The 21,577-nt window shown below is 36.4% G+C and overlaps 1 protein-coding gene across 1 annotated transcript in view; it reads right to left on the bottom strand.

Moving 5' to 3' along the window:
• SLC27A6 (solute carrier family 27 member 6) overlaps positions 1-21,145 on the bottom strand; it is a 40,582-nt gene extending 19,437 nt beyond the window's left edge. The window contains exons 1-4 of the mRNA XM_054287948.1: positions 20,505-21,145; positions 12,463-12,669; positions 10,202-10,360; positions 9,029-9,153 (exon numbers count right to left, since the gene is read on the bottom strand). Coding sequence (XP_054143923.1) covers positions 9,029-9,153; positions 10,202-10,360; positions 12,463-12,669; positions 20,505-21,018 — 1,005 coding nt within the window. The 5' untranslated portion in view covers positions 21,019-21,145. The remainder of the gene's footprint in view (positions 1-9,028; positions 9,154-10,201; positions 10,361-12,462; positions 12,670-20,504) is intronic.
• Between the last annotated feature and the right edge of the window lie 432 nt (positions 21,146-21,577).

Here is a 21,577-nt window from a genome sequence, read left to right as displayed (position 1 = left end):
GCCAATTATTTTTGTGAAGAGATTTGGTCAGCTGAGTGAAACAGGAATCTTTTAAACAATTTGGATATCAAAACCAGTAAAACATCAACTGAGTGCATAGACAGCAGTGTTTCTCCAAGACTTATGTCTTGGACAAATTAGATTTTTCATGAGGATGTGAATTCTTCCTACTGTAACAAAAAATTGCAAACACAATGGAATTTTAAGCTCCTCTAAATCACAAAAACCGCTATGTTTTCTTCCTTTTTCAAAACCAGCAGCTCACAGAAAGATAAAAATGTATTCATTCATCTTTAGAGTCTTCCTTCTGCAAAGTAGGTTCTCTTGCTGAAATGATTCAGCAAGGAAAGTACCTATTTTACTAGAAGCAGGTAGATGTTGGCAGATAACAATCTGAGGCATAATCCTGCAATTTTACCTCAAAACTACATCACTCACCAGCCTCCCCTGGTCTCTAACAACTCTGTTTCTACAAGAACTCAATTCCTGCTTTTTCCCTTCTATCTTTAGATGTGAAAGTAATTTCTAAACACATAAGGACATACTTCACTGACTTAATGCTAAATCATTATTAACATGCTGCATTATACAACACTAAAATCAGACGTGGATGTAGCCTGGAACAAAGCATCCAAAAATTGCCCATAGGTGTTATTTTTACTGTGGTTTGTTTTTTCAACTTCAGACACAGTATCACAATGTAACAGTGTAGGTTTTTACATACTTGAAATAATAACATCTATTATATTATATATTAAAATTCATTATATTGTCAATGAACAACAATAATATTTTTTTATGCTAAAATGTTTCAGTGTTACTTTGAACTTAATCAGGAAAGTTTTTAATGTTTTTTTCTTCCTCCACAAAATTGTTCACCAATTTTAGGATATTTCTGTCAGCTCAACATAAAATTCAAAGTGGGTTATTTTCCTTGAAATTTCAATGCTAAACTGAAATGAAATGTGAAATTTAAATGTGTCCATAGCCAAACTGCAGTTATCTCTTGCTGATGCCACTGAATTATTCAAATCTACTGCCTCTGCTAAGATACAAAAAATAGCTCAAGAGACACTTTCAAGGAAATTCTTTGTTCCACAATGAACAGAAAAGACAAACATATGCATATATATACACACAGTAATTGAGTCTTTCATCAGGCTAAGAACATTCAAAACCTCTAGAGACCAAGTTAATAAAAAAAAACTTTGCTTCTACTATTTTTCTTTAAGAAAAATAAAAGCACTGATAGCTGCTTGCTGAAAATATAGGTTTTCTCCTAGTCTAGTTCATCTTCTAGGATGAACCAGAAGACAGTGGCTTACATGGACTATAGTGCTTGGGATTTTTTCCCAAAAGAACAAATATCATATCATTTAAAAGTGCAGTAATTTCAGTTTCTCACACAACTTTGGCTGGTTTATATTAATACCGCAGAAAGTTGTTTCTCTAGTTGAAAAGATGCAGAGTAGTCCTGAGAGGACTACATCATCCCACTTTGCTTGCAATGTTAACACCTATCATCAACATCAAAAATGCAATGTAAAACAACTTCACTTCAGGAAGGGATGCTGCCATAGCAGTCAGGCTTTTTGCAAAAATACAAAGAAGGTGTATGATGTTATCAAAAACTGGTCACAGAAAGCAGATTTCTTAAAAGGTAGAAGAGTAATTCACTTTTTCACAACTCAGGTAGATCCACTGTCAGATTGCTTTGCTGCAACTGCTGTATTTGTGATTTAGTCAGCCCCACCATAGCTGTACCTGTCTGTCAATGCAAGATTCCATGAAGAGCAGGGCTTTCTGGTGAAGACATGAACACTGTCATGAATTTAGCAGTCTTTCAACTGTAAGAATGAAAATTATATGTCATTTCATCTCCTGGAAGGTTTAATAACTATGGTGAAAATTATTAAAATTAGAGAAACTTCAAGCAGTGAGTTTTACTCACATTAGTTTTACATGTGAGTAAATTAATATAGAAATATTTTATCTATTTTTATCTTTTTTATAACTAATATATGACATTAGTTCATGTTAGCTTTATGTGTAACTAACTTCCAGTGTAAAGTGACCCACAGTAAATAAAACAGACTTAGCCATTCTAAGATCTGTCATCTGTTTTTAACATCAAACATGGTCACATATATTGTTGTCCAGATCACTGCCGAAGTCCAGCTTTTAGGACAGGCATGTTGGTATCCATGGGCATGGTGGCTGAATAGTTACAGAGTAAAGCAAATGCTGCAAGCAGGAGAAGGGAAGGAAAAGAGATGATAATTCAACCAAATTACAAAAATGTGGTTGAATGACAAATACTTAGTCTCCTAATGAAAAAAGAAATAAAATAAATATGCAGAAATTCATGCTTTAAACTGACTAGACCAAATAGGCTTTGAGCTTCTACCATTTTCAGATGGCATTTAATTTACCTTTGGTACAATAAATAAAGTTAAAGGGGTAGAAAGAATTCCAAGGAGTCACCTAACACATCTCTCTCTGCTCCAGCAGAAAAGCTCTGTCAGGCCTGGGCCATTCGTGACACCTGATCAAGCTGTGGCATGTCAGCCAGCTGCCCTGCAGCAGTTGGTATGCAGTAATTGTGTGCATGCGTATTCTTAGCCCACTGCAAAAACACTGTACCAAATTAACACCTCCTATGCTAAAAGCTGTGTTTCCACAAAATCTCCTTTACAAAGGACTCAGTGCCTTACCCTGGTCACCTACCACAAATAAGTTCAAAATGCATGTCCTCTGACAATTCAACTATGATTTGTGTTTCTGAATTTACTAATAGCTCTCCACAGATAGTTAGGACAAGAGAGTTTAGACGAACAGAATGTAGTAACATCTTCCCAATGTTTCCAAAAATGTCTATTTATTTTCCTGCACTTTGATTTTATTTTCTTAATTTAGAGTGATTCTTAAATAAAATGGGTGTTCAGTTTACATACACTTATTTCTAACAATAAAGGTGAAGCATTTTTTCAATATCTTTTTCATTGACATCAATGCATTAATATGCAAGAATAGTTCTCACCATACACCTGCAATTTTTTTTCATTCATTCTGCCAGGATCTTTGAACTGTGTACCAAACATCTGCACACATCATAAATCAGTTTGACACAATATGTCTCTGTCTCTCGTGCTTGTTTGTTACATATATTAACTAACTGACAAGTCAAGATCTGCCTTACTACATTAAACACCAGATTCCTGGGATTTTTCATCCAGCAGTCTTTTCCCCTTAAGTGCTCTCAATAAACGACTTGGACTATCTACGTGATTAAGCGGTTGGTAAATGCCTCTTAGAGTGTTATCAGCAGTACACTAACTGATGCAGGAAGTATTCATGATTGCATCTACATAAAAATGTGCTGCATTTAAAGCAGCTGCTTAAAACAAACACAAGAAAACAAGTTCATTGCCCTTCTTTTATTATTTCTGCATAAGGTATATCCAAATGGGGAGAAGCAAAGATAATTCAAGGAAAGGAAGCAAGAATTGTTCTCTGTATCATGCCCTTGATGAAACTGAAAGCAATCTCAGGGCCTGAGAATGCAAATATCTGTTAAATATAAAATATTGATAAGACAGATGACACAGGATTTGCATTCATGTATTTACATGGTGTGTATGTAACAACACATTCACCAATTCCTCTATTGATACATTAGCCCTGAAAAAGGGGCATCAGGTAGTTAATCAGACTGTAAGATGGGAGATACTCTACTATTACAGATATATTTTTCAAGATGCACATCCATGCATTACTAATTATTTAGTAATGCCTAATTAAAAACTGCAACTAGATTTTTTGAGCAAAACACATGCCCAAATTTAAAAATACAAATAAAAGAGAACAGGAAGTGTGTGAAGAGATGCACTATAAGAAAGGACAATAAAATTAGGAAAAGGACACATCTTTCTAGTTCAGAAACTGGTAGCTTGCTATTTAATATAGCTCATTCTCACCCCATTTTTAATAATCAATCTCCTGATAATCTATTAGAATTATATTCTAGAAGAAGATTTCTTCAATTAGCTCTTCAAAGAGGAAATATTTTGTTTAATTGTATTTCCATCTCCTCAGAAACAAAAAAAAAAAAGTCACTTTTGTCTGTGTTCCACCCAGTAATATGAAGCAGATAATTGTATTTTTGGTGATTGTCCCAGGAGCACACCAGTCAAAACAAATCACACAAAACTTTTCAAAGGTCAGTTCAGAGAATTAAAGCGCATACAGATTATTTCTTGTGGTGCATGTTACACACACTATTCTCTGAGCAATATGAAGCTTCCCTTTGTGAAAACATGGCTGTGATTTCCAGGCTTTAATATAAGCATGAGTCCACTTGTTTAACCCAAAAGACAAGTCTAGGAAAAACTGGAAGGAGAGAAATTGGTCAAGTTGTACGACCTCTTAGGCCATGATCCACCATGCTAGAATCAGTAGCTGATGTTCTAACTAGCCTTCAGTGCTGTTTGTATATAAAAAACTAATGCTTCCTAAGATATCACAGAAACAATTTTCCATGAAGAACACCTCAAAACCTTTTACCATTATTACTGAGGAGGATGAGAAAACAGACACAGGATCATTTGTGGGTACCAAGAGAGGTAGGCCAGTATCTGTAAGTATCAGAAGACAGTAAGAAAAATAGGTGGTTTTATAATCTGTTTTAAAGCCATTTTTCAAAAATAATACTGTTGTTGTAGTTATAGCAGTTGAAAACAAGATGTTTGCCATGACATACAGTCTGTTCTTTACAAGGTCAAATGATACAGTCTAGAGAGAAAAAAATACAAGCTTCCAAATTTCATGGCCTTTTCTAAGTTTTAATTTAAGATGTGCTGGGTATGTTCTTAGTCTAAAAGTTATACTTTCTCTAACAGTATGTACAAACAATGTTCAATTTTATTTTAGGCACTGCTGATACTGCAGTAAGAAATACTTGGATTAAGAATGATATCTTATGACATGTGCAGATGGCTTCAGGTTTTTTTTTTAAAGGTTAGGTCACTACAAGAATAAAAAAATTGCAAAATTCACCCCTAGAAATTAAATTTTAATGACATGTAGAGACTCTTAGAAGCTTTCCCAAGGAAGGTACAGATGTGGCTGTTTGCAACTGTGTCACATTACTGGTTTAGGGTATTCAATAAAATATTTATGTCAAAAACCTGCAAGGGGCTTAACACATTTCCACTCTACATTTTAAGGACATCAGAAAGAATAATTTCCAGTACCAAGCATAAATTGAACTAAACTTTAATGGGAAATAAAATGTGATTAAAAGTAAAACCTGCATTTTAGAGTGCCTAGTGACTAATTTCTCCTTGCTTATGTGACCATTAAATTCCCTTCCTTTAAGGAAAACTGCTTCTTGGTGAGAGACAGTGCTGTCTAACTACATAAACCCCATCCTTACATCACTTTTCACAACACTTTAGTCAACTGCAGGGAAATAAATATTCATTCTGTTTTCTTATCCCAGTAGCACTGAATTCCTTATTTTCACCTTCTTCACTACTATTGTTCTAACACAGAAGACTTTTAACACAATAAATCCTAAGCATCTTCTCTGAAGTAATTTCAGAGAGCTTAATCCTATCCAAAGAACCCGTGGCCAAACTGTATCTATTAGAGAGACTGTCTTGCCTCAGCTTAACAAAACAAAGTCTGAAAGCTGATAAGCATGGTCTTATACACTTAGGTAACCCCAAGGAAATAAGAAATATTACCTGTGCCGGAGGATAACACTGTCTCAACACCAAGTGGACATAAAACAGGACACATATTACATGGGAAATTGTAAGCAATGATACAATTATTTGTGACACAGACTTTGAATAGAAGCAGAAGTGAGCTCTGGTTTTAATAGAGAGCTTACCTATTTCATGCAAGGTATCATAAATCATACAAATACTGTCACACTGCATCACAGCTTACAAAAGTAGAAAACATGACATAATGGTTAAGGACACTGATTTCTAACCTCTGTTTGTAACACTTTTCAGGATGCAAGTCTTCTTTACAGAAAAGCAGGAAAGAGATGCTGCATTACCACTCCCTTCTTTCCAAAAGCTTCAGGATACAATGCATTATTAAATAGATCATTACGTCAAATTTTAAATAAATCTGCAACTGCCTTTGGAAGGTTTCATTTACAGTTCAGATGCTAAAATTTAAATTAGCTGCAAGTGTCTAAGGAAAATATATCCACGGATTAGAAGAGAAGCATTCCAAGGCTTTTGCTAAGAGGCAATACAGGGAGCTCTGCTATGCCATACTCTTGTAGTTTTTCAGATCACTGTTAATAGAGACTTTGGGCAATGTCAGCCAGCAAGACCAGTTTATCAATTTTCTAAATATTCTTCTTCACTGGAGTAGTCGTGCTCGTATCTTACAGATGGATCCGTTTTGTAGCTACTGATGGCTATTAGCCATCAATGCTGGTCACTGTATTTTCCTACAATCAAAATGCTGCAGAAGAAGTGTTTGGAAGAGGGCAGGCTTGAGGATTACTCACTTGGAAACCCAGCAAAATCTATAAATGTCACATAAAGCCAGATCTTTTTGTACTTGTACCTAAGGAAAAAAGATAACTTCCTTTTCTAACAAATGTTCTTTCCAGACAACAGATTACTAAACCAAACTGGATACAGAATAACCTCAGAAAAATTTGCTGCAAGAGTCTTCAAGAACTTTTGCAAATGTGAGTGGGAGGCAGAATGATCAAACAAGACAAAGCCAATAGGGAAAGCTCAGCCAAGAGCCTACATGCTACCACAAAGACTTGCCCAAAGTTCAATTCAGAATTTATGAACTTTGAGGCCACAGCATGGACTCCAACTGTAAACAACATACCATTTATCTCAAGTTTAGTGTTAAAGAAACACTAAAATTCAGAAAATAAGGTAATTGCCATGGATTTAATCTGGGTTGATGAGAAGGGCTTTGTAGCACTCTAATCTCATGAACAGTGCCCATATAATATCCTGACAGAACTTTAAAATGCACCATATCTTTCTCATGCTGCTAGCATACATTGTAATTCTACATTAAAGAAACTTAAATAGGGAATCCAACTTAGGCAATTATTTTGCTTACCTGAAAACTAAGAGTAAATTGCATAAGATATTTTGAAACCTTCCACTTATTTGTGCGAACATGTTTCTCTGCCAGTTTTAACATGACAGATACTTAGTATTTTTCTTCAAGTACCTAGCTGTCAAACTGATTTGTTTTATAATTTGAATTTCTCTTGAGGAGGCTTAGCAAGCAAGTAAAAACAAAACAAAACCCTGTAGCCTCACAGAAGAAAGAGTTTAGATAAGCCAGCTCCTAGAAAATATGCACATAAATTAACAAATAGAATAGTTATATGGTTAATGAATAGTTAATGATTGTATAACCACTGTATGCAGTATATAAATAGTTAAGGATGGTAAAAATGACTTTATTTGCACAATTTAAAATTTGCTTTTACTTCACAGTAGCTTGGAAAAGATTGAAAATTAGAAGAGTTTGTTTCACAAATTAAGTATATTAATCTATAATTTGTGCTTTAAAATAAAAAAGGAGTGTGAAAAGAAGTCATGCTCTTCCTGTACAGTAAGAGAATAGAAAAAGGGAATAATTAATATCTCAGACTGCAAACACAGTAGAAGTTATGAAGTTTTGGTGAGAAGGGAAATGATGTTATGGCAATCAAGTTAGCCTACAATGGAGGAAAAAACCCCACAATTTATAAAAACTATGCTTCCACAATGCCTTGACTTTTTCTTATGATTTATAACTTGATTTTTTGTTATCAACCAAGTTTTTGTTTATTTTACTAGAAAGTTAAAATCCCCCAAACAAATAAACATCAAAAACAAACAAAATCCCAAGACACACCCCCCACAAAAAAAAAAAAAAAAAAAAAAAAAAACCACAACAACAAAAAAACACACAAAAAACAATCAGAGAAGGTATCACTATTCTGGTTTCTCATCAGCAGAGGTCTTCACCAGGCCATCATCCATGCTCCCTTTAATTCAAGAACTTCTACTTTACTGGGTACACATGGACAGAGCAGTTAGATCCATGACCCACAACTACATTGCTTAAATATACTTTTGAAAATTTTCCTCAGGGAAAAGCAATCCAATGACCTTTTCCATTCTTTGGTCTGCAACTCCAATATTAACGCAAATTATTATTCTGTTGGAAAACAAGTCTGATTTGCATTCCCTTATTTTAGAATACTGCTTAAGGATGATGTTAATAATTTTCAAATTAAATACTTTGAGTTTCTGGTACCTTTTCCTAAGAGATGAGTCATTTTAATAAGATTCACTGAAAAGGAAATAAACCACTGATTATTTTTGTGAAATAACAAAATGAAATTATGATAGCGGCAAAGGGAGGCTTTTCACAGCGATAACAGTTGCACTGCATCCAACTTCTGTATATTTTCACAAAGTTCTCTCTGTTCTGCTAAATATTTGTTGTCTAGAATAGTTCTATAATTGGAAAAAAAACGCAAATTGTTCACTTTGAACAAAAAGCTGCTAATCTAGACCAAGGCCCTTCTAAGTTTAAAAATATTTAGATGGTCTCAGAATATGCACATTTCGCAAAAAAAAACAGTGCTAAAACATAGTGTACAAAATGTGAGACCTCTGACACACACAGGTGCCAAGAAAAGAGTTCTGAAAATTTAGAAAAGGCATTGGAAAGTACTCCTGGTTGTTTGAACTTACCTTGCAAACTTCCATGAAACAGTACTTTATCACAGATGATACTGAATCAGTTTTTATTGTCAAAATTGTTCCTTAAAATACTTTTAGTATATCTTCATGATTCAAGCCATTATTTTTATTAAGCATCTACATATCACTGCATATTTGCAGAACCTCACATAAAAGGAAGGGCAGAAGTACATGCCTAATACAGTTTAATTTCCCTTTTACCATATCTACTTGAAGAAAAATAAATGTACTGACAGACAAATAGGCATCACTTTGATTCCACTTACCACTGGCTGATTGCAAAGGTAACGGCAGAGTTCTCCAATGTACTGGATGACAGTCACGTTGTACTTTCTGCAGTCATTCCAAAACTGACTAGCTGAGAACTTCTTTTTTAACACACAGGTTGCACCTTTATGGAAACAGTAGGGAAAATGAAATTAGACAATTGCTCCATGTGGCAGCTTAGCTATAAGACAGATCATCTGAGGAACTAAAACAGCCTTGCTCAGAGAACTATGCAGTATTTAAGCTGTTTTATTTGAAGATATGTGTTCAAACCTGGTAGGCAAAGAAGGCAGAGGAAATCAGCCTCCTGGCTGAGACAGCAATGTAATAGATCAGAGCTTAAAAACAAGTCAGCTTCTCTTCTTACAACACTGTTGGTGTTGTAACATATTTTAAGAGTTTAACATGAACTCTTGTGCTCAAGCGTTTCAAGCTGAAAAATCCAGAAGATTCAGGCTGATTAGTAAATCAAGTGAGTATCACTGAAGCCTTATTTCTCAAGAAAGTATTCATTAATGCAGATTCATAACTGTATTATTAACCCATAATAAAATGATTTTCCCTTGCTCTGACTTGAACTTGACCCATAAGGAAACAAAGTATTTGCCATGGAGTTCCAAATAAATCTTGTAGAAAAGAGCCATTGAGGACACCTACATTGTCTCAGTAATGCATCTGATTTTTTGCCAGTGTTAAAACACAAAAGTAAAAGTACACAAATCAAATGGATAAAAAGTTAAGGGATTTAAAAATACATGAAAAAGCTTGCACAGTCAGTAGTAGTCAATGTATTAGTCAACATTTTAAGTTCACCAAATACATTTTAATTCTATTCTACTGTACAATGTTTAGTCGTACTTACACTAATGTACCATACACACTACCAAAATACTGTATATGTCCTTAGCCTCCTTTTGACCTAAATATGAAGAAGTCAAAACATTTGTGATGCAAATTATGACAACTAATTCTTCACCACAAAGAGAGCTTGTAGAGATCACTTGTTAGTACAAAACATCCCCTCTCCCCTAAATACACAGTTATTCCTAAAAAGACTACTCACTGAATTTGAGCAAAGCATTAGCTTCCCTAGGGCTAGTGAACCTAAGCATGTTTTAGACATTTTTATAATAATTCATTCTCTATTAACAACAAAAGCAAACAAGCCTTACCCAGCTGAATGCATCCACCAATGCCAAGAAGAGAAGCTGCACTGTGATAAAGGGGCAGAGTAATATAAATGATGTCTTCTGAAGTAGCACCAAAAGCCCACAGTCCAGCAGCTCCTTTAAGAACCTGTAAATGACTAATGACTGCTGCCTTTGGAAGACCTGTAATAAAATCAAAATAATGCACTAAAGCATTTCTTAAAGGGAATCTGTATGAAGTCTCTAAAATCACAAGAGAGTCAATTTTTACTTCTGTCATCAAATTGTCAACCATCTTTTTAGACTACCTAAATATACAACTGTCTGTTTAATACAATATTGCATGTTTATATACACATAAAGATTAGCCAGTTTGTAACCTCATCTCTTTGCTATTTAGTTTGATGTCACAGTCATTCAAATAAGTGGAAACATGAAGAAACTCACTGGTTTGCTGCTAGCAAATTATATAAAGCAAGAAGGGACAAAAAATGTACTGTAGATATGGACCTCTTTTAACATAAAGAGGCATCACACCAGATCTTGTTCAGGCAAGAGTCATAGTGATAGTAAGGCAAATAAGAAAGGTATGGGATCTTCATGGAATAGGTCACACAATGGGTGCTTATCTAAGAATCATACATCTTCCTGTTTGTTTTAGAACTCTACGAAGTCTATGACGAATTAATAAAAAAGAAAAAAATTTGTGAGAAGACCACATCAGTTAGGTTCTTCTGAAAGAGTTTGTTCAAGTTCAGCACAGCACTTCTCTTCAGCAACATGCTGACTCTCAGGCAAGGGCTTCTAGTGCTACTACCCTTCACCTATTAATCTGAGTAGGGGATGTGATCTTGCATAATGTATGTGTTCTCAAACACACACAAAAATTTCAGGCTGATTCAGGCTGATGATGAATGGTGAGAACAGTTCAATACTTTAAAAAATATAATGATTCACAAAATTTTTTCACCTATTCTTGCAAAGCTATGGTTCCTTTGAAGACTTAGCTAGAGCTGGAAGTATAATCTGTGGAGAGCTGAGCTACCCTCCAGGCTATTCCACTTTTCTACACTTAAGTGAAAAGGGAATATGCCTAGGTTGCCAATAAATTGCTTATAGTAAGAAGTTTTCTACAGTCTTGAGTTTTTTACTTCTGCCTTTACAGACAGATTACTACAGACTGTGCAAGACACTCCTTTCTTTTAACTAAGATTATCAGTCAAAACATGTGAAAATGTTCAGTAACTCAGAATTAGTTATTCCATACTCTTCAGACTACACAAACCTTATGATATTAGTTACATAGTACATAATAGAAATTCAATGTAAATTCTTGTATTTCATACAAAGTTTCAGAAATATTTCAAATTCTACATAACTGAAACTTGAGACTTCACACAGATACTCTGATTCTAATTGTAAGAACAAAATCATCCTATCTGGATAATTCTGTAATTTTTTTAAGCTAATTTAACTCTCAGCTCTTAACAAGCAAGCTTAAGAATATTTCTATTAGTAGAATTTCAAAAAAACCCTCATCTCTTGACAATATTTATAACTTCCTAACTTATTGGAGACTGATGTTCTTATCTCCTAATTTTTCCTGAGAACCTGAAGCAAATAAATTATTATTTGTATGAAGGAACAAAGCCTCAAACCACATAAGTATTTTCAATCTTCATGTGGCTAAAACTGTTGCATTCAATTGAATGAGAATGCCAATCCACTCAGCTTAAAAACAATGCTGCCTTTCATGTCAGTGATCAGGTTTTTTTAAGTATTAGCTTCTTAGCTGCTGGAGCACAATTCAGACATCTGTTTCTAAACTAAAAGGCTAGTAACTTAATCCTATTTTCTGTCTCTACAGTGACCTGCATAAAACAAGACTTAATGTAAGAAAAACAAAAGTCTATTTGTGTGTTTCAAGATTATTTTTTAAAGTTCTAGGTAAAAATCTTAATAACTTTAGCTAGGGAGTGTTATGTGGTCACAAAATACTATCTATTATGATTGTAAACCGACCAAAAAAGCAATGTTTGATAAACACCTGAGCTGTGAAGTAATAAGAGGTAAAGCCTTTCATTGTATGTGTACAATGTGGCAGGAAAAAATAAAGAAGAGAAACCCATAAACCACTGAAGAGAACCCCAATATGAGCAGTTTTCTATAGTAATGCTTCTAGATGAGAAACATGACATTGTGCTATTGAGATACCAGAGTTTCAAAAAAATCAAGTTTCTAGATGCAAGCTGAAGGAAAACACGGACTCTTTAGAAGATCTGTACCTGTTGTTCCCGAAGTAAATATATATAACACAGCTGACTTGAGAGTGTTGGCAGAGCATCGATTAACTGGAACAGGGTCTTCAGATGCGGCTTCTATTTTGTCCAAAAGGGTATGCACATTTGGAAACGTGGAGTCCTTGGCCATTATCCAAACACTAACATCTTTTTGAAGTTTAGGAAGAATTTCTTCCAACGTCCCAAGCAAATCTTAAAAATTAACATGAAATTATGTTAATTCCATTATGCCTTCATAAGCCTAGATAATAAAGCATTTTTTCTCTTAAAGTTTTACTTTTTATAATAGAAAAAGAAATGCAAGTCACCTCCATGGATATAGATTCAATAAAATAACAATGAACTAGAATGAAAATCCACTGAAAACAAGATATAATATGCTAAAAATACCGCTGATCCCATCCCATAGTAGAATGGTCAACTAGCTCTCAAGGCAAACTTGTGAGCCTTGATTATTTGCTCCTATTGTCCACATGATTTTAGGTAACCCTTAGCCATTGTTAAGACTAGAATGAAATGTGGTTAAGTTTCAACTTCAAATAAATCTTGAAGAAATCCATTGAGGCACATATATGCATAACTGATAATTACAGTACAGGTTTCCTTGGATGCCCTCAACAGCAATCTCCTTTTGAGAACTAATTTTTTTTCAAAAGCACAGAAGTGACTAATTTAAAAAGAAACAGCAGTTTAACTAAGTTCTATTCTGTTGGCTTATCAGGAAAGAAACAATGAGAGAAGTTTCCAGAGTAAATAAAAAAGAAAATATATAGAAGATATAATCCTTAAATAACCTATTTGGTATTTATATTTTGAAGCATTTTTACAATGTCACTTTCTCAGAAAACTGCACAGTCATTAAAGTACTAATCCAGGAAACATACCAAGAACAGGAACAATACTATTTCCAGTAGAACTCATTTATACCTTAGGGCTTTGATACATCTAATTAATTAATCTTACAAATAAACCTATGGATATAAATTTATTTTATTATCTCAGTTCTTATAATAAATAAAGTTGAATAAACTTTGAATAAACAAAGTTGACATGACTCACCCAGAACCTCACAATGAGGCATTGCCAGAGCCAGCATTTGAAATCCTGATGTCAACTCCAAACTCACTTCACAAACATTAAATATGGATACCATATGCATAAATTTTATGCCAAAACAACTGAAGATTTTTAATCTTTTAGAAAGCTGCTTTAATAATGATAGACTGATGTAGTTATTTTAATTAATAACACACAATTGCTATTACAGATATACTGCCTACTATCATCAACTAAACATCTTTTACAAACCTAAAGCCTACAGAGTACAAGTTTTATATATTTTATGAACATTTAACAAATAGATCTGACGTAGTGTAACATTAAAAATTTTGTTTTCTAACTTCCTAGTACTGCAGAATGATTTCAGGAAGAAATCACCCAAATAATTTTAAATTGGAAAGATGCTGTTTGAATCACTGGAGTACAGTCCCACTATAGACAGCAACAGAGTGAAAAAATTTGAACAAAAAATAACGTCAAGAACAGTAGTATTAACTGCAGGAAACCTGATGCCATGAATGTCAAGGTTCGTTGGCATATTAATTCTGTCTAGCTGTGGTATTATGGAATTATGGCATATTTTTGAGCAATAAATAGAAAAATACAACTGTACTACTTCTAACACATATTAATTAACGAAGTGTGATGGAATAACTATGTACATATTACCATCTCATATTGACTTTGTCTTCCTATTATGCATATATGTCTCTCAAATATACTAAGGAGAGCTGGTGTAGAACCTAGCAAAAGAAACAGAGGTGTTGGAAGTAGCTGGAGTTCTATTTCTGTTTTCAAAAGTAGAGAATATAGATTCTCCACCATTCTTTATTAATGCATTAGCTTCATCTACAATGCAAATCTGTCAAAAAGAAAAGAATTTTCCTCTTCTTTTTCTTTTTTCCCCCTTTTTGTGCAGCAAAGGAAGAAAGATAGGAACTATTAATTTCAGCCTTGCAGACACACTCATTTAAGATTCAAAAATGACATGAGGACACAGTTCCCTTTTGGTAGACTGAAACATATCTACCCAAAATAGTTAAGATTAATCATCATATTAAACATACACACTTGTAATTTTTTCTCCAAACACTCACTCTTAAAACCAGTGGCTCTGGAGCTTTTTACTGCTATTGAACAATTAAATGATTACACAGCATAATTTTTCTTCTGTGATCAGAAATCTAGTACTTGGAACAATACATGAACAGCCTGTAATTAAAAGTTATCGTGAAACAAACTTCTCAGTAGATAGCACAGAACAGAATAAATGATAAATTATTTCTTGAATAAAAAAAGGTAAGTTAAAACAGCTGTATTTAAAGTGTCAGAAACTGAAAATTACTTCTGGAACACACATGAGATGGGGTGTTTGGAGATGACTATCAGTTGGAACAACATATTTCCAAATAATAGTTCTAATGATCGTCAATTAACATTTTGTTCCCCAAACAGAAAACTTCTGTGCCAGACATTGTGTAGGGCTGTCTAGTCTTTACATATCATCTTTTCCACCTGTCAGGAAGACACAGCCCTGTTGGAAGAGCTATAATTTGTATATTTCTAGAGGCACCTTGAATGTGCACCTCATACAGAAAAGCAATTACAGTAAAGCAATTCTGCTATTTAAACTTGGAGTTTTACCCAAATAATACTTATTTACTCTTTACATTACAAAAGTATATTCAGATTTTGAGTTACTTGTTTTGGGAGAAATATCTCCTCATACAAAATTTGGCAAGTTCCATCTGTGCTGTTTACATGGCTTGTATACAAATGTTTGCCATTTGCTAGTTATTTGGCTCCTACTGGGAAAAAATATCTGGAATTTATCAGGATGGATATGTTTTTCTGCTTTTGTTTGCTTTTTTTCTCGTCTTACTTTTAAAGCATCATTCAGTAAAAGTTTGTGAAACTGTTACTTTATATTCACATGAATACATAACTCAGTTACATCTTTTGAGAAAGAAAGGAAAATATGTTTTGAACTACTGTCCCAGGCTTCCCGTTGCACAAAGGTTTTTTATGTTATTTTCTAGCAGAGAGATCATGCAGGCTGTTGGCAAGGACACAGTCCCACGCTGATGAAAGGAATACATTAGATTATGAGATCAGTTTGTACTGAACAGAAAGTTACTCAGAAAGAAAACTCCAAGAAATGGTTCTTACATAACTTTGATGTGTACCCTGGCTGATATGTTCAGGAAGTTATATCAAGTCCAGACTCTTCCCCACACTGTCTGGCCTCAGAAAGTAATTGTTACTTGTACTTGATCCCCCAAGTACATGACTCAGCATGGCTTCTCACAAAGTAATAATAGCAGAAAAGTCAGATGTAGCTCAGGATCAGTGCTGGTGTCTTGAAGTGCCACTGAAGGCAGTAAGAATAACAAAATAGAAACCACCTTGCAAATCACAGTCAACTCTTTTTTACCCCCAAAGACCATCTGGGACAAGACACAGACTAGAGTAAGAACAAGTCATCATAGAGATATGGTGTCTAACAGAGCAGGTGTCTTCCACAGTCCTCTTCTAAATGTTTAGGTCTAAATAGCTTTTTATTCCAAATGGAAAAGAAAAGGCTGTTTCCATACAATCCATTCTTTTTTTTCATTCAGTGACTAACATGACAGATGAGACTTCTACTTGTATGTAACATCAACTGACTTTAATTTACAAATTCAAAAAATACTTTGCTTACTGTCTTTCTCCAGGATTTAGACATGCTTCTGTCAGGCTCAGAATACACCCAGCAGCAGCTGCAGAAAGCACTGCTAGTGCCTCGAGAGTAAAAACTTCTGGACAGAAAAATGCAATACAGCTGAGAGACAAACCTCTGTACAGAACTGCAAAATCACAAGATGGCTGTGAATAGAAGGGCCCTCTGCAGGTCACCTCGGTCCGATCTCCCTGCTCAAGCAGAGCCACGTAGAGCACACTGCCCACACGTGTCCATGCAGCATGTACACTCCTTTAATAGCCTCTGTTATCAGGACTGATGTAAATCAATCTCATGGAGTTTAGAAAGCAATCCTTTAACAGCTGAATCCTTGCATCAGAAGTCATGATGGCAATCTGGGATGTCCTACTCTGGGCTGAATTCTTCCCAGTAGGAACAGACTAGAGATGCCCTGGCAAATAAATTCCATTTGTGCATTTCTCGTGGTTCACTAAACCGTATGTGGTGTTTAGTACTATTGCTGATGTAGATACTGCTATAGATACAATGATAGAACAGATGCAATGTAATCCCTTCTTCAAGCAAGTCTTCGATCAATAGAAATATGCACCAAAAAGGACATAACACCTTAAAAGATGTCTTCATTTTAAGCAGCGCCTCCTCTGTTTAACCAGAAGCTTATTTAAACAACTAAGGGTGGCATAGTCTGGTAACCTGTAGTAAGAATGAACAGCTTTAGAGAGAGAAGAACGCAGTTTCTTTCTTTCTCTTTTACAAGTTCCTCATTGACATAAAAGTTAGTTAACTACTGTTTTATTAAAAATGCAGTTTGAAACTCTAGCTTTTGAACCTCTTTCAAGAAACATTCCCCGAAATGGGAGTGGTGGGAGAAAATGTTTCTGGGAATGGAAGTGTGAAAAGGTTAAGCAACAAATTAAAGCAAGAGCTAAATATTCTGGGAATAAAGACAAATGAGAGAAGTTAAAGTAAAAAAACTCTGTCTCTCTGACACAAAGGCAAATGGAAGGAATAGAAAGACTAAATATTGGCAAATAATAGAATCCATATTTTCCTTTTAGCCAGAGCCTGGACAAGAAGACAAAAAAATTTACTTGATTGCACTAAATTAATTAAAAGAGCATCAGTGTCATAGGAAAAAACCCCACACCTTAGAGAGAGCCATTTCATATAGGAAACCAACAAGAGAAAGAAACCCTGAAGTTTTTATAACATATCTGGAGCTTCAGAATAAAACATTCAGTTGCTGAGTTCATAGAATACATTAAGACAAAATCAAATCCACAGAACTTAAATACTACTGAAACACTCTGAACTAAAGTTAGAAAAAGCAATCCAAGTACAAGAGAATTGTCAGATCAGAAGAAAGTCTGATTCCAAGTGCTGAAGCAAAGACAATACTAATTGGATGGGCTTACCAAACCACAATGCCTGAGAAATATGCAGGCACACAACAAAAGTTAGGAGTAAAAAAAGGCATATGAGAGTGCTCTTACAAGAGGCACCATGAAAAATGGAACAAGGTATGGAAGACAATGCAACCATAAATAATATCAAACCTAATTGTATGGAGGTATCACATTTGTAAGAAATAAAAGCATTTTTGAAAATGAGGTACAAAAAATCTTCAAGACGCAATCATCTCACACAAAAGGAGGCTACATCAACAGTCTGAGCAGGGAAGATTTTGCCATAAACCATAATCAGTGAGAATTGTTTCAGGCAGCAGCTGAAGGTTCCCTTCAGCATAAATGAAACCTTAATATTAACTAGATATACAGTAAGATATAACAGTAGAACCTGTACACAGGCTCCTGTTTTAATGTGCTATTACAGACAAGAATTTCAAGAGCAAATTTGATCTTGCTGAACACAGGGAGTCAAATTGTTAAGGGGATTATTTCTCCCATGTTGCAGTCCATGAATAAGACCAAAGGTCATCCAAAACACTGAAGATATAGTTTCTAATCATTGCAAGAAATAGAATTGCTAAGTTAACCTGCATTTCTTTGTGGAGGGTGAAAAACCTACATAGTTTTAAAAGAATTTCACTATCCAGAAATACTGCCATTACATACTATTCTCTGATTTTTAAAAAACAATCTCAATTTCCAGACATGATGCCTGTCTATGGCAATGACAAATATTAGACCACAAGTGGATTGGTTGTAGTGTAAATGCTTCGTAAAAAAAATATATACCACGTTCAAACTATCCACAGTTCTGTGAAAATGGTGCCACAAGAGGAAAAGGAACAACTCTTGTTTATTGATGAGGAAGAATCCCTTGATACCACAATAACACTGAACAAAAAGGTGTTTAATAGATTCTCTAAGAATTATGTAACTGACTGTGTAATCCCACTGTTAAACATTACTCTGAAAGTTTTATGAACATTAGGGGGAAAGTATTATCTATAATAATTAGGTTCAATATGTTTCTTTCAAGAGTGGTATGAGTTAGGCCTCACAGCCACTGGTCTGTGTATACACTTTCAATTGCCAAACCTGGACTCCTTTGGAGAGGCTCCTGTATTATATGGTCAATAGCTGAGGACATAGCAACTTTAACTTCTTTCACAGATAAAAACAAAAAAGACCCTCTAAGTCCTGAAGGCTCATGGGACCAGCAGACTTACAGCAGAAACTAAAAGCCATTAATAAAGTAAGAAGTCCAAAATGTAAAATACCAGCTGAGAGACTAACTTGTCAGTATTTGTGCTGTATCAGCTGTCTGCACACAGCTCTTCCCTTGTGAGCAGAGGCAGAATCCCAGAAGAACATAGTTCAACACAATTGCTCTCACTATCAGCTGCTGGTAGCAAATTAAGAGCCGAGAAACACAGTTCCCAGCGCAGCTCTGCAAATGCGTTTTTCATCCATTAGTTACCTCTAACTTAAATAAGAACCTCTCTCAGATGCAAGCTCTGATACAAAGTTTCTCCCTTTCCACAGTCAATGAGCAGAGAGTTCCTGAACATTAATTCCCCTCCTCAATCCATACACTCAAAAGTACATATTCATAAGAAGAAACTAAACAAGATTTTTTTTTTATTAAGAAAGCAAAATGAAAAGCTGTCAGTTCAGAACCCTTGTTATCATGTATGTGGATTATATTTAAATTGGTTTTGTTTTCATTGGCTTGTTCTAATTACCAAACATGTTAAACTAGGAAACCATATAGAATCGGAATGAGAAGATTTATAATTTAAGAATATGCAAGAGAAAAATTTTTGAAAACACAGCTTTATAGCAGTAGATATCAGATGGAAGAAAATTCTATCATTTAGGTGTCATGGGTGTAAAACCCCACAACTTGTGTAACAGTATTAAAGCAAGAAGGTGTGCAACAGAAAAAAGGCAAAGGAGACTTGAAACAACACTTTTAAAGAGAAGGGACAATATGAGACAAATTATATGCAATATTTAGTTATATTTCCTTCCAATCAAGTGTCAAGCTTCTGTGTGGTCTTTGAGCCTTGCAGATTCACTTTCACTTCATCATAACCGAGTTTTGGCAAGTTAATGTTTTGGATCTGTCTTCAGTTTATACAATTAACACCAATTTGAACATACAATGAGCAGGATGCCTACAACAAGATTTTAAATTCTTCTGAAGTATTTAATAAAAATGTAATACTCCAGAAAGTTGCACCACACACACTACCTATTCAAACACAACAATTTCTTCTACAATCCAACACCAATAGTAAGTTTGCTATTCTGAATCAACCTCCTATGTACTCTATTTCCAAAATTTTATTCTTGTAAAACTGTCGTACCTCTGCAAACACCTGAACAGCAGAGGCTGTACAGTCCAAGTTTAGACCTTCTAGTTTTGCAGCGTGTTTGATCAGTAGAAAGATGGGCAGGTAGTACAAGAGAATAAAGTACATTACTTAAGTAAGATTAAATTTGACTGTTTGAGAAGTAACGGAAAATTATTCTTAATGGGTAATTTTAATGCTTTCAGAGACACTTTTTCTGACAGAACTAAACACTCAGAACAGGCTGTACTCAGATGTGGAAAACTCTCCTGTAATACACATTCTTTAATAAAAAATTAAATGGATGTTCACAAAGCAGAGATATAATTGATTCTGCCAGAGAGGCTGAAGCTTTATAACATCTTGAAGCCTCCTCCAGCTCCGTGTTTCTTTCATTCTGTGAACATTTCTAAATCAGGTTTCCAACAAACAATCTGGAGGGCCAGGCATGTGGGAGACGTGACATTAAAAGCTTTGGATGCAGGAATGAGGAGTACACCCTACCTGCTCCCACAACCAGTAGCTTGGGCTCACAGCTACTGACACAGTGCAGGAGAGATCTGAAGCGGACATTGAAGTTGAGGAATGCCACCACGCAGCCCAGCTTGGCCAGTCCAAACCACACGTGGATGAAGTCTGGCTCGTTCCCCATCAGCAAGGCCACCGTGTCCCCCTCCTTCAGAGCCTCGTGCTGCAGGAAGACCTGGGCTATCCTGTTACTCCTCCGGTCCACATCTCTGTAGGTGTGAACGGTCCCTTCGTAGATGAGGAACGGTTTGTGGGGCTGCTTCTCCGCCAGCTTCACAAACTTGTCCAGGACAGTGACAACCCTCCCTTGCAACCGGTACATCTCCATTCTCGCCCCATAGGTCACCACTTTGAGCAGGTATCTCAGGTCGGCCCAGAAGTAGGGGAAGAGGAGTTTCTGGATGAAGTGCAAGGAAAGAATCCCGACAGCAGCCCCCGGTACCCAGTAGGGCGGCACTGGGAGCGGGTAAAGTTCGTCCCAGCCACGCATCTCTCCGCAGCCGGGCCGCCGGGCACACAGCCGGGCAGGGCGCGGAGGCGAAGGCCGGCACGGGCTGAGACTCTTCCCGCCCTCACCTCCTCCACAGCGGGACGCCCGGGCCAACACCGCTCAGGAGCAAGGGAGACAGGGAGCTCCGACGGCACGGCACGGCACGGCACGGCACGGCACGGCACGACACGGCACGGCCGGAGCCCCCGCCCGCCTCAGCCTCGCCGCACCTGCGGGACGGCCCGGCGGGAGCGAGGCGGGAGTGCCTGCGCTGCCCGCGCACGGCTGAGGTCGGACACCTTCTCCCCCCTCGGCCCCAGGACTCACGCACAGCACCGGGCCGCTGCTGTCGCTGCTGCCGCTGCTGCCGCCGCTGCTGCCGCTGCTGCCGGCGAGGTGGCGGCGGCGGCGGCCGCTCCCTGAGCCGGTTGCATAAGGCGCGATCTCCCGCTCACGCCCGCCGGCGGCCGCAGCCCGGGGCTGGCTCCTGGGGAAGGCGGCGGCGCAGGAAGCCTCGCCCCGGGCCGAGGCGGCGAGCTGCGGGCGCGGTCCCGGTCCG

Source organism: Melozone crissalis, unplaced genomic scaffold (assembly GCF_028551555.1).
Source record: "Melozone crissalis strain CALT ecotype California unplaced genomic scaffold, PUWL_Pcris_2 ptg000005l_1, whole genome shotgun sequence".
Lineage (NCBI taxonomy): Eukaryota > Metazoa > Chordata > Aves > Passeriformes > Passerellidae > Melozone > Melozone crissalis.
The sequence above is the reverse complement of the archived record's forward strand: the minus strand, read 5'-3'. Positions and strand labels throughout refer to the sequence as shown.